The 14,938-nt window shown below is 38.8% G+C and overlaps 1 protein-coding gene across 1 annotated transcript; it reads left to right on the forward strand.

The window, feature by feature from the left end:
* Nucleotides 1-1,501: 1,501 nt before the first annotated feature.
* LOC137294819 (ATP-binding cassette sub-family G member 5-like) lies at nt 1,502-13,501 on the forward strand. Its single transcript, XM_067825938.1, has 12 exons — nt 1,502-1,635; nt 1,860-1,918; nt 2,997-3,245; nt 3,327-3,559; nt 5,789-5,921; nt 6,026-6,298; nt 6,900-7,110; nt 7,311-7,510; nt 8,955-9,093; nt 9,837-10,022; nt 10,899-11,026; nt 11,516-13,501. Exons 3-12 carry the CDS (start codon nt 2,999-3,001, stop codon nt 11,680-11,682), a joined length of 1,917 nt encoding a protein of 638 aa, XP_067682039.1. The 5' UTR covers nt 1,502-1,635; nt 1,860-1,918; nt 2,997-2,998; the 3' UTR covers nt 11,683-13,501.
* Nucleotides 13,502-14,938: the final 1,437 nt, after the last annotated feature.

A 14,938-nucleotide genomic window follows, 5' to 3' on the forward strand; every position in this document is an offset into this window, starting at 1 on the left:
TTTGGATACAGGAGCGTTATCTGTTCTGAAAATAGAAACAATAACAAACAAATACACCTCGACCTTCATTTAGCTTTCCAACGCTTCACAGCAACAGACTGAGCATTACTATGGCCGTATCACGTAAGGAACACAACGACCCACCGTGTGTAGTGGCTGTTATCGGAATTAAGTGCATGTGAACCCAATTCCGGTAAACATCCATGATCTTTTATACTGAAAAGAAGCACTGAGTACCATGTTATCGTAGAGACAAGTAATTTATATCTATGTTAATTTTTGCAGTCTGACATAGTTGATACTTTCCAGATTTGTTGTGAAGACAGAGGACTTAAAGGTATGGCTGTATTGTTGATAAGACGAACTTATCCTTGTGCACCTTGTGATTTTGTGCTGAAACCTTCGCCTGTCCCTCGTGGTTTTTAAAGCACGAACAGTTTGAAGATTTGTTTTTATTCGCTTAATAACAACGCGTTGTTAACCAGCCTTATTGTCTGCATTCAGGACAAGAGAAACGAATTATTTTGGGTCAGTACCAGCATACACATATCCACACAAGCATATACACACGCAGATACTTATGCGTGGGTGTCATCAGATTGAAATGTGTTTTTACTCCAACGTTGAATCCCATTTCACCTAAACTAATCCCCAACAATTAAACAATGTCTTGAAATAATGATCGTTTGTAAAACAACCCTTTTATTCGTCGGTCCAAAATTTATGGGACCAATCATCAGAGTTGGTCTGTCAATTTCACGTGACTGTGCAAAATTTGGTTTTGTTGCAGTTATTAGACTTTGTGAGCAATTCATCAGTCTCAAATGAAATCAAACTGACTGTAAAAAGTGTAATTATAATCCGATTTGTATAATACATGACACCAAATAAGTGGGAATACTTCAGGTCATGAATTGCACAGTGAGTGATGTTTGCTGTAACAAGGCCGTTGCCTCTTTGTATGGTCTATACCTTGACTTTCTTATCAAAGCTCGATTGCTCACAGGTCGCGTCATGGCAGATGGCAGCAAACAATAACTTTTGTAGGCAAAATGTGTGTGCATGGCAGGATCTACCGTTCGCGCAGGACTACCAGTTATCGCGAACACCTGGTGTCATCTCTGATTCACAGTGATCAATTCCTATGGTAGTCCATTCATGCCCATGGACATATCACCGAGACTGAGAGTTTGACGTTTTATGTGTGTTTGTGCGCACGTGTGTGTGTATGTGTGTGTATGTTTCGTGTAACTGAAAACATCATACATCACAACCAAAAAGTTTCAACTAACGGACCTACCCACGGCTATGTATGGTAATATGTCTACTCACTCTCCTTGCACGCAGTTCATGAAGTCGGTTATCGTATGAGTTTACAAATGTCACGCTAATATAGCGTGCATTTACAACACTCCTACCTCTGTACATGATATATGGTTAATCTATGATACATGTTGAAATGCTCATGTGAGCTAACCGGATACACCTGGACTGTTATCAGATACAGTGAACAATGTCGCAAAGGTTTTGTGGTCATTGCTGTGAATAACTGTATAGCGGTCAAGCTCGAGCAATTCCCATGCAATCCCCATCTGCTCCTTAATGAATGAAGTGAAAGCCAGGTGGAGACAAAGGGTAAGAATATATGAATACTTTACCCCAGTGTACATTATGTATGTGAAGATCCTAGAACTGCCAGTGTAGATTTGGTATCCTTTAGCTTCTAATCGTTAGCTGAAAGCCAATTGCCTGGATTATGTTTTAGATTTGCCTGCATCATTTACCCGATAGTTGTTACGAAACTGTTAAATCTTTTACATTACCTCTGTGATTTTCGTTCCATGGAATGATGGTTTCAGTTGCAGCCTTAGTGAAACCACCGACGTGACATCACCTCGCTTGGGTATACTTAAGACCGGTAAGTCAATTCTCAGGGGAGTTAACTCTCACAAAGGATCGGGCTATAGGGAAATCTGGAGGGAGTATCTATCCTGCACTAAACACCGGCATCAAACACACACAGGTTGCTTGGAGCCAAAAGCGGTCCGCTTCTTACAGCCGACTTTTATCACGATCGAGGTTGTAATGACCTGTCTGTCTGTATGGTCTGTACCCTGCTCACATCTTATGCTCACAACCACTTAGTTCTGGCTGTCAAGGGAACGGACTAGATTATTTATACAGAGTAGCATTGTTGAACATAACAGCTACGCATATAATGATGTCGTGAATGTATTGAAATTTGATAAAATCAGTGTTATACATGAACCCAACAAATCGTTTTCAATAGTTTTCAAATATATTACGAAAGTTTATTATTCGAACTACAGCAGAATACTTTTATAACGGACACGGATATATCAAAATGACGGCTATAGCCTGATATCAGGTCATCGATATACCAGAAATTACCGATAAGTAAAGTTTGAGTACATGTTTTGAATTTAATTCTGATTCAAATGCACAAAGAACCAGATCAATAAGGAAGGTGGGACTACAGTTGGGCCTTTTATGATGCTTATGCTTTTCAGCGTTATTGTTCTGATTTCAGCGGTGGAGATGTCTAACATTTCACACATCATTATCTCAGTAAAATCCATGTGACATTTGCTGTCACGTTTGACAGTTTTAATTTGGCCTTGAAGGCTGAGACCTAGATGTATCAGATGTCCCATTCATCAAAGAATGAGGTTTTTAACATTGTCATATGTTCGAAAGTTGTGATTAGAATTGAAAATCAAATGTTTTCTTTTTTAAGAGAAATGGCTCTTATTACAAGATAATACCGTAGATATAATAGACATGCCCTTCTTTAATTGTTTTAGGGAATATTATTAATCTTTGAGAAAGGATTTGGAAGTATATTTGCTTGCCTCTGCGATGCGTATCTACTTCTGAGGATATTTCTGGGACGATAGTGGGTATGGTAAGATATTTGGCCAAGCATATATTTTCTACCTGAATGTTTTAACGAGTATGATTATTTCAATGATCAGATATGGACAACACCACACTGCAAGATGTGTCCTCGCTCCTCAGGTCCCCCACAGTCAGCCCACTACCCACTTCCAGTGACACGGTTCCTCCGGTTCTCAACATAAAGGATGTGACCTACACGGTACGGGAATGGGAAGGTCCTTGGTGGAAAGGGGCATGCTTCAGGAAAAGACGAAAGAAGACGGTACTCAACAATATAACCATGTCCCTGAAGGGAGGGCGAATAACAGCACTGATAGGGAGCTCTGGTATGTGTAATTTCATATTTCAAAGTCAAAAGTCATAACTGAATAGTCAACACTGTCAGACTGTGTCAATGTCTTTTGCAGGATCAGGCAAGACATCGTTATTGGATGTGATAGCTTGTAGAGGTGGAGGTCAGCTCACTGGCCAGGTGTACTTCCGGAACAAGCCATGTAAACCGGAAGTAATGAAGCGACATGCTAGTTACGTAATGCAGGCCGATACACTGCTTCCAAACCTCACAGTCAAGGAGACACTCATATACACTGCATTCCTTAAGCTTCCTGGGACAATGACCAAGAAAGGCGTGGAATCAAAGGTAAAACTTTTTTATGAAGATGATTCTATATAATGTTACTGAAGACTGTTTCTTATAACATTTGCAAATTTATCAGGTAGAACAATGATTCGGGTTACTCATTATATTATTTGGGCTAAGCTGTACAGGTATCACGTATAATAATCATCGTGTGTGGCAACAAAGATCCTTCATGAAGTCAAGCATAAAGTACTGTCTTCGTTGAAGGAGAATACGAGAGAAATGCAAGAATTTGCTGGGTGAAAGTCGTCAGGCACATATATACAAATTTAATTTCAAATTAAAATATGTATATTTATGTTTAATCGTGAAAACAGTTTCTGTTATCTGAGCTTCGGCCATTCTGCATCTTCCGCTGAAACTCACTTGACCTTTCCGCTCGTGACGTTAAATGCGCCAAGAGTCCGCCATATTTCGAGACCAAACGCCACAGTAGTATAATAACACTTACTTTTAAGACCAGTTGGCATCGGGACGCACACACCATAGTCACATGTAAGAAATATATTAAAGTATATTGAAAACATCTAAAATGATTGCATGATTTGGCACACTACAAATAGTCAGTTTTATAACTGAACCTATAAAACCGATTATTCGACAGTTTTCGACATGATTCCCAAGCTTTCCGATGTTAACATCAAGTTGTCAATATATTAAAACTGTTACCTATTATAGCTACCTTGGTGTTCTGTTCTCAATATCACTGAGATGATCAAATTGTCAGAAAGATAGTAAAGTAATTTTCTCCATGTACAGATTATTTCGTAAGAATAAGCAAATTTCTTTCACAGTTACTTGTAGAAAATATAGTAAAATCATGCCTGTATTTCTATATGGTTCAGAAATTTTAGGGCTTGGGTATTATGAATGAATGGAAAAGGTACAGCCTACATACTTCAAATTATTCCTTAATGTTGGCAAGTATGCATCAAATAAGGCAATTCTGGGTGAGACATGTTACACAATTTTGGTTAAAATTAAGAATGGAATCACACAACCATTCTCACTCGTGTTATCTATTCCTCCCAAAAAATGATGAAAATGGTATACATTCATGGGTTTCACTTACTTTTCACAAATGTTTTTGCATATGCCTGGTTGACGGCAGATACAGGACACCTACAAATCGTTGTCAGTCCATATAGACAAAATGACCTATATACATATGTATGTGTGTGTGTGTGTACATTCATACATACATACATACATACATACATACATACATACATACGTACGTACGTATATAGATAGATAGATAGATAGATAGATATGTGTGTGTGTGTGTGTGTGTGTGTGTGTGTGTGTGTGTGTGTGTCTGTGTGTGTGTGTGTGTGTGTTCCCAGGCCGAGCATGACTCACTTTGTACATCCAGATTTTACATTACTCGACTTTCAAATCATTAATGCAGCCTGAACTGTATCTACTGCACTAAGTGATAACACCTTGATTCGTGCATTCTATAAATTACGTACTGCATAGCATGCGATGAAAGTTAATTTATTAAGACAAGAAAACGTACCAATGAAACCATTTGTAATCCAGGACTTCTCGAAGATGAGTACCATGTATTATTTGTATGTGAAAGGTATGCAAAATATTTACGTCGTATCAATTACAAACGTCTATCTTTTCTCAATACGACAAATATCCAATGTCGCAATTTTCACGAAACGTGTTTTCCGTATCATGAAGATGTACATATGTTCTTCCTGTCACGTGCTACGGCTATGTCGTCACAATCAGTTGTACTTTGGGCCACATGGTCAAAATGCCGATTAAATGAAGTGAATTGAATCAAGTAGTGCCTCCGTTTCGAGGGGTTCTTCATTTTTATCTTCACTGGAAGTCTCTGTGCATGGTGTAAAATTGTTCGTATTGGTTTGTACTGGTACAGTCTAACATCCAGGCCACAAATGACAACGAGAACATCATTTATTGAATCAGAATCCATGGTCACTGTCAAGTTGTCAAATATAACCAAAGAGGAAGCCATCGACAATAGGCACATTGGTCGCCATGTCACGTGATACCCACCGCTGCTCATTGACTGTCGAGTGTTTCCCTAATAGGCGAAAATTCAAGGGCGTTTTTTACATTTTATTGCGATTTTACAAACGTTTTGTGAAGTTTTGATAAAGGAAGGTGACTTTTAGGATGTTTTTTTTCTATATATGATAAAAAAGAAGTTCGTTGGTATTCTCCTTTACATATAATGTGTATATTCAGGTACAGGAAGTGATTGAACAGATGGGACTCCGCCATGTTGCAGACAGTCGTATCGGTGGTCAAGTGACCAGGGGTGTTTCAGGAGGAGAGAAGCGACGAGTTACCATAGCAATACAGCTTCTTCAGGATCCAGGTATTACTCTTCAAGTAGCTATGTGGAATGTCCATAAAACAACAATATTCTTTCGCTGTGATTATTCTGTATTCATGTGTATTTCTCTGTCTTCGTTTAATTAGAAATCCTACTTCTTGACGAACCCACCTCTGGCCTGGACAGCTACACGTCCCGTTACCTAGTGATGAACTTGGCGGAACTTGCTCACAGAGAGGGCAAGATCGTACTTCTGTCCATACACCAGCCTCGTTCTGATATCTTCAAACTTTTGGACGAAATAGCCATATTAACGCAGGGTCACCTGGCATATTGTGGGACAACGAGTGGATTAGTGCCGTATTTCACTGACGCTGGATACCCATGTCCCCGGTATGCCAACCCCTTGGATGTATATAGTGAGTATATATAACGTGACCATTAAGACTGTTTGTCCTTCTTTCTAAAGCATAGTATGTTAGGGAAGACGATAGAAAATCTTAGTGTTAATCACGGTTACCTTGTCAGGGAACAAACACTTGCTTTGGATACAAATTGTGTGATTTAATGGTACTACTGGTAGAGGAGAGGATACTTGTCATTTTCACGAACACTGATTTTAGGTCAGTTATTCAAATGGTAATCACCGATATTTTCCTTTTACCCCAGATATTCAATTTTGCTGAGTTAACGTTAAACATTTTCCAAAAGATTTGTTGGTCGACTAAAGTTAAAGACAAAAAGGAGGACTGAAAATTGTTCTATAATTAATTCTAAATCAAAGTGTCAATTCACTTTACTGATCCTTATTGGAATAACTGAAACACCATTAAGTAATAACACATTTATCTCATGAAGATACTTGCAACCTTCTAAGGTCGACAATATCTGTGCGTTGTTACAACTGCTAATGACCATATATTATGATCATAACACATTTCACGATCTCAACATTCTGAATATTCAGAGCTATAATATCTTCATATCCAATCCGTGACGATCTTTTTCGTTCGTCTCTAGTCGATGTGTCCAGTGTAGACAGGAGAAACAGTAGACTTGAAAGTGTGTCACAGAAGAGAGTTGACAAAATAATAGAAGCTTACAGAGACTCTTCACTGTACAGTGGCATTAGGTCCGGCATCAATGAGTCCCTAGCTCAGTTACCTCCTGTGTATAGAGACAGTGTGAGGCGTGGACCTCCGTGGCTGAGAGTTATTAAAACCCTTGTCAGGTATGATTAAAATTTTCGAAATACAAATCATGAATTAATTATCCTTTGGATTATCTGTTAGATGAAACATATTCTGAAGAAAACCGCTTTGGCTGAACACTATTCCCAGTTCTTTGAATATCCAAAATATTTAAACAAAACGAAATGTGTTTCAAACGCCCAATAATTTATCTTATATTTTTTATCTCTTTTACTATCAGCCGGATGACGGTGAACCTGTCACGTGACAAACAGGGTTTTTTGAACCGGATAGTGTTGATGCCAGTATTTGTGGTGTTCATAGCTGTGTTCCTTGGTCGCCTGAAGAACAACCAGGAGAGTATCCAGGACCGTGCTGGACTCTTGTACCATACAGTGACAGTGCCAACACACGTGGCCATCCTCAACATTGTCCCTCTGTGTACGTACTGATGGGCAATATCTTGTGTTGGGCACTGAAGTAGAACGTGGCCATATGGTATCCAGAACGTATTACCTGTTCTTTCTATACTGCAAACAAGACGCATGGGAACGCCCTGAAATTTGATAGTCATATATGTACTATATACTTTTGTTATTCATACTCTAAGGTGAATTCAACTGTTTGTATCCTTGCACTTTCAGTAACACCTTAGAGCTTGAAGTCAAGTAACTAATTCAATTTTGAGTAATATGAAACATTGTCAAAAACAGCAACGAACAACGGTGCTGAAACACACCAGCACCGTGTAATATTCAAACGTCCAAACACAACAGACTGGTGCATGTGGAAGACAGACTTCCCAAACAGCTTGTGGCAACGTGTCCTTTTAAAGGCTACAGACAGTATTAAAGCAATTTCTTCTACTTGCCACAGCGCAGGCCGTTAAGCGCCTACGACATTGCATGCTTACAGGATGTTGAATCCACAAGAAGTGTTCTTCGCCGTCCTCAGGTGTCTTCCTCGGTCTGGTTCCAGACCTCTGGCAGAGTACATGGCAGACCCCGGTCTGGTAGACCCAGTAAAACATCAAGGGCAGATGACCAGTATGCTGTGCTCCACCCCTTCGGAACCGATTCAGGAAGTCTTCCACTAGACTGTTGTGTTTGGGTGTTGGAATCGTTTATTTCGCTATCTTTAACACTGTCTCATTTCAATCAAAGTCAATAGATATTGAATCAGTTGCTTCAGTGCAAGTTCTAACATGTCGTGCCCATTAAGCCCACAAAATGTTGCCTTTAATTTGGAGTATAAATGACCTCACCACGTGTAGGTTTCTATGTGACAATCAAACGTTCCAGTGTTCCCATACTTTGTGCTTGTAGTATATATTGAGAATGAAGTACAGGGTATCATTTCTGATTATATTTACATTCTTAGATTTATTTCCACTCAAAGTTTCGTCAACAGATTACCTACAACACCTCTGAACATGAATTATCATGTAGAAATAGCGGGAAACATATGCAGATTTCGGAGTTTCTTAAGGATACGCGAAGTCTTTTGTCGCTCACATTTACCAGCAACTCGGTAGCTGCACTGCCCATTGTAATTCGCATCATCATTATCATTATTTATTATCATTAAAATTCCCGAACTCAGATACACAGTACTTGTACCTCCGAAACAATTTTGCTCATTTACATGCGTATCTACACAAGCTTCTATGGGGACTCTATGTCATGTTGCTAAAGAGACAAAAAAGAGTGGAATTGGACACACTCTTTCTCATTGTGCCGAGATTATCAAGTTATGGTCACCCATCGAGAGTTATTTACTTGCAATGCACTACAATACGATACTCACCAACTCACTTACCCAGTTACAAACACAACCCCACGCCGCATTTCCACTCTGACACGTAACGATTTTCACATGGTTTCAGTTCCCAGCATTCGTGAGGTGTTCTACAGAGAATGCCGTGACGGCCTGTACTCCACCGCGACGTTCCTAGCTGCCTACACCATCCATATGTTGCCATTCTCCATCCTTGCCAGCGTCATCTTCAGCAGCTTCTTGTACTGGTTAGGACATTATAATGTTCGTTATAAGTGGAGTGCTGAGTGTTTGTGCGCTTTTTGAAATCAAGTATTTCAGTTGTATCTTGACATGATACGTGAAAGTAACTCATACGTTGTCAGGACTTTTGAATCCTGACACTGATAATTCATCATGACTTTGCTCCTTTGATCATCTTTATATTGATCTGCTGTTGCCCTAATGTAATGGAAGAGGTTTATGTTTTTCATCTGCAACGTTTCCTTGTACCATAGAAAGTAATGTGATTTTAACGTCTTATTTAAGAATTTGTCGCGATATCGTAAGGGCGGTTCAAGTAAGGTTGTTGTTAATATAGAAGCATACGCTCAGGAGGAATTCCCGTCAGTGTGTGCAACATATGATAATCGCTCACTGAATCAATATCGAAACTCAAGGATTTTAGGTTTGCTTGGAGAACGATCTGTTCCGGTGTCAGAAGAAAGCCAAGCATCAAGTTTCTAACCATGATTGCTGCCAACATAAACAGATACCTAAACAGATAGACACGTACTCACATAGAGGCAGGGGCGACTCCCTACATGGGTACAATGTGTGAAGCCCGTTTCAGGTGTCCACAACCGTGATATTGATGGAATATTGCTAAAAGCGGCGTAAAATCATACTCACTAGCTCACTCTCCTAAAGGCAAGAGTCGGCCGTCTCTTTAAGCTGAAATCCCCAGTGCCATCTTCCTTATCCATAGAGTCTTCCCACGTGTCTATTCCAGGACAGTTGGTATGTCGGATGACCCTGACAAGTTCGGGATGTACGTGGCCGTGGTGTGTCTGCTGAACTTCGCTGGAGAGTTCCTCACAGTGGCAAACATGGGTGTCTTCATGGACTCGCAACTCGTCAACAACTCGACCAGTCTCATGTTCACTGCCTCTGCTGTTCTGTCCTCAGGCTTTATGAGGTACTGTCACAGTTTACAAAGTATGTATTGGATTGACTGGGACAGATCTGAATGTCACCACTGACAAATATTATAATTATCTAAAACATACTCGTTGCCTTCAGTCAACCCCTCATGACATCGGGGTAGTGGGGTTGCCTTGTGGTAAAATACCCGGGTTCGAGTCCCCATTTCTGGTGTCCATTGCCGTGAATCTGCTTAAATGGTGTAAAATTCAGCACACTCTTTCACTCATCATCATAACGTGACGTGAAGGATCCATATAGTGTCATTACAGACAAAGTAATATATAATTATATTAAGTTGTTCACTGGTCACGAAACAAGCATAGGTTAAGTCGATGATACCACAACTCATGGTCCAAGAGAGACCAATGAACAACGTATTTGTCTTACTGAACACCTCAATGTTAATGTTGAACCTATTTGAAGCTTGGGTATCGGATAGTGCACCTCAACCAACCTGTGTGAATCAAACGAATCTTTCATCTTGCGTTTTTTCCCGCAGGTGTTGTCGTAGTAACATCGATGTAATTCCCCTTCTTGATATTCACCTGAAATATTGCCGATGTGATGTTAAATATTAACTCACTCACTCACTTGATATTCACAGGGACTACATCTGAACGTTTTGTCAAAATGTATTTATTGGAATGAGAATCAAATGTTTTCGTAGCCATCCCTGGATTTTGCGGACGACACAAGAAACACAGATTTAGAGTTATCTCCCTTATACCTCGCTGGTAAGCAGGGTACATTGAAAATAGCAGAAGGAAAGTCAATCAGAAAAAAGATGAGCATTTATGCACATACTAGCTCACTGCCAACCTTCTCTTTGTTTTGTAAGCAAGTCTTTACCTCTAATATCTTCCTGCAGGGCCGTTCCCAACATGCCTGAGATCTTCAGGTACATCAGTTACGGAATGATTCATAAGTACGGCAGCGAGATCGTCGCGGCCAATGAATTCAGAAACCTGACCTTAACATGTGACCAAAACACTAAATGTAAGTTTATTTAAAATGTTCTTTGAATGATGTATGTGACCTCAATGATTAAGGACATCTGCGTTTTCCTGACAAACAATATGTTTACCTTTCTCGACTGGTACAATAAAGCTCATATGTTGAATCTTGCACAATAAGAATGAAGCGTTTGTGAGGCCTCAAAGCCTGTCTCAGACCCTCTCTACTAACATACTCGTCATAGAATACCCAGTTTCATCAATCAATCGAAACAGATCCCGTTGAGCGTAAAGCGATAATAGTGAACAACAATATGTGAATTAATTCATATTTTTATGGCAGGCCATGTCATACCAAAAGCACCCGTCTCTAAAACACTTTTGTTGAAAAAGTAAAGACAGCAGCATACGTTGTGTAATTGACTTCGTGTAAATGGATGACACACGCACGTTCGCGCACGCAGGCCCAAACACACACACCGCTGCATTACATTGTGAATCTAATCCTTGATCCTTGATATATTTATTGCAGTTGTTCCGTGTGTGTTCACCAAAGGCATTGATTACCTCAACTTAACATTCCCCGATGTTATCGACCACATTGACAGGAACTTCGGCGTCTTGACAGGATTTTCACTTTCATTCGTTGTTCTCACTTATGTTGCCTTCAAAGTTCGTGGAATACCAAATCTACATTGATTCCAGTGTTGACTTTTGCTCCCTATTTATTAGGTGTTTCATATTTGTTCGTGTGTTCGGAAGGCAAACAAACTGTTCATGTAAGGGTGAAACAATGTAGATAAGGTGTTACAAGACACATTCTTTCACTCTCACGGATTATAGTTTGCGCAAGAGAATAAGCATATTACAAGGTTGAGAAAAGATTACAGATGCCTCTATTTTAGTGGTTTGGTGAATTTGGGTATGAAACCGGTTTCTCAATATTTCATCCATATCAAGATAAATATTGACTATGATTGTATATCTCCTCTTGCTCTATGTGAATCGGTCATTTTATTATAATTATTATGTATTTAAAGTTTGAACTTTCGATAACGATTATCATTCTCGGTTTCCACGGAAATACCAGCCACTGAAATACCAGCCACGGAAATACCAGCCACTGAAATACCAGCCACTGAAAACCTGCCTAAGATAATGTATAAAAACAGCACTCTTGAATAACTGGCAAAACAAAGCAAAACAAATACTCTTGGAGAAAATATTTAATGCTCAATTTTCAGGAACAATGGCCATTTACTTTGCGATGGAAGATAACACATAGGTATTCACCCAGTGTTATTATTGTCATCTTTTAATTGCATGATTGAAAGTCACGAATGACTGGAAGGATTGCTGAACTTCAATGGGAAGACATTGTTAAAACCTTTACAGACTTCGAGGGATACTAAACTTCAAAGTTTTGATCGTACCAACTAGTTCATTTTTATTTAAGATCAAATTAGCTGAAGCAACCCATATACCTTTGTCAATGTGAGCTTGAAATAATCCCCCACTTGTTTGGGCATTATGAACATGTGCGAGCTGTAAATAATCGAGTCTGGACCAGACTATCCAGTGATCAACATCATGAGCATCGATCTGCGCAGGTGGGAACCGATGACAAGTATCAACCAAGTCAGCCTGACCGCCCGATCCCGTTAGTCGCCTCTTACGACAAGCATGGGGTACTGAAGGTATTCTAACCCGAACCTTATTGAATGATAAATATCAACATGTTCACAACATGAACTTCGACCTGCTGCTGTTTGGAAAGAGAATAAATGTATATACTGATGATGTGTTTGATTTAATATTTTTGTTAGTTAACTTCTTCATATATATTTATAAAGTATTAAACACTACTCTTAGTTTTAAACATTTTACACATTATTCACAAGATAAGTATTTTACTGAAAAGAGTACACCCTTCAGTAAAAGTGAACAAGATATATGTTATATCATGATTTTGCAAATTTTAAGTGAGTTTCTTAATTCTTAATTCTTGCTCCCCAATGAAGAAAAAAATATAGGTTGGATGAACTTGAACTTTAACAATGTTACTGTGATTATTTAATACTTTTAAGTGTGTTTGGTGAGTGAATGTGTCGTGGTGTCTTGTGTTGTTATTGTTGTTGTTGTTGTTGCTGTTGTTTTTCTTCTTGTTGTTTTGCGCTTTGTTAAGAAAAAAACATGTATTCCTGTTGTCAAACGAAGTTTTCTTGCAAAGGAGCTCAGAGTCACCAGACTAGCTTGCCTTTTGCTGAAACAGGGGAAACAGAAAATAAAACGTGTCAGTTACAAAAATAAAGATCATTAAGCCAGGATGTTTCCTTTTTGCAGTTCGTGTATCTTCACTTTGTATATGTCAGTAACATTTGTTGTTGGCTATTTTTCAAAATGTTATTTAGATGTAAATATATGGTTAATGGTGTTAAATAATGTCAACGTTTATATTTATTGCATCATTTTTTCCTCCCTTTTGTTTTTAATGTACAATTAAAATGTGTCTCCTGTATATCAGGTGTTCTGTGATGAAATTGTACTTACAGATGTTTCGCGCAAAGAATGACTTTGAGCACAATGTATACGCACTACAGCAAGACATTCACAATGAGAGGGTGAGTGAGTTTAGTTTTATGCCGTACTCAGCAGTATTCCAGTTATATGGCGGCGATCTGTAAATAATCGGGTGATAATAATACAGCATGAGCATCGATCTACGCAACTTGGAACCGACGTGTCAACCAAGTCAGAGAGCCTGACCATCCGATCCCGTTAGTCGCCTCTTACGACAAGCGTTTATTTACTGAAAACCAATTCTAACCGGGATCTTCACGGGTCAGTCACCATAAACCAAACATCCAGCAATCCCCATGAACGCTGGATGTTTCAAATGTGTAGCTTTGGTGAGGACGTTGTTAGTGAATAAATTAATTGATGTATTAATTAACTATAAATATTTTGCAGATTGTGTACGAGTAAACGTTCACGTGCACTCTAGAAGTAGTTTCCTTTGTTCCTATTTTTATAAATATAAATGGGGCTTTAAACTGTTTTTCTTTGTCTCAAAGCAGTATTTTATTTCTTATCTACATCTAAAGCACTGTTATTGGTTTATTTGGGCATGGTCGAAAATAGGACAATTTAACTCTTCTCAGAACGATACATTTCACCTAAATATGAATGCATTTGAAGAATTTCTTTTTTCGTGATTTGTATAAATCTGTGTTGTGAAACTTTCTTGGAAACCAATACCTTCTAACATATCATTGATAGTTTTTCAGTAATTCATAAATGTAGGAGGTAACGTTTCTTTCCGCGCTTAGTGTTTGTGATACATGCAGAAAACAATGATAACCTCCGTACTCGCACTAACTGACTTTACATATTTCCTGCGTTTATCATTCGGTTTTAATGCGATGTCGTTTGTTTTTTTTTTGTTTTTGTTTGTTTTGTTTTGGGGTTTTTTTTGGATACAGGAGCGTTATCTGTTCTGAAAATAGAAACAATAACAAACAAATACACCTCGACCTTCATTTAGCTTTCCAACGCTTCACAGCAACAGACTGAGCATTACTATGGCCTTATCACGTAAGGAACACAACGACCCACCGTGTGTGGTGGCTGTTATCGGAATTAAGTACATGTGAACCCAATTCCTGTAAACATCCATGATCTTTTATACTGGAAAGAAGCACTGAGTACCATGTTATCGTAGAGACAAGTAATTTATATCTATGTACATTTTTGCAGTCTGACATAGTTGATACGTTCCAGATTTGTTGTGAAGACAGAGGACTTAAAGGTATGGCTGTATTGTTGATAAGACGAACTTATCCTTATGCACCTTGTGATTTTGTGGTAAAACCTTCGCCTGTCCCTCGTGTTTTTTAAAGCACGAACACTTTGAAGATTTGTTTTTATTCGCTTAATAACAACGCATTGTTAACCA

The sequence above is a fragment of the Haliotis asinina genome, chromosome 8 (genome assembly GCF_037392515.1).
Source record: "Haliotis asinina isolate JCU_RB_2024 chromosome 8, JCU_Hal_asi_v2, whole genome shotgun sequence".
Taxonomy (NCBI): Eukaryota; Metazoa; Mollusca; class Gastropoda; order Lepetellida; family Haliotidae; genus Haliotis; species Haliotis asinina.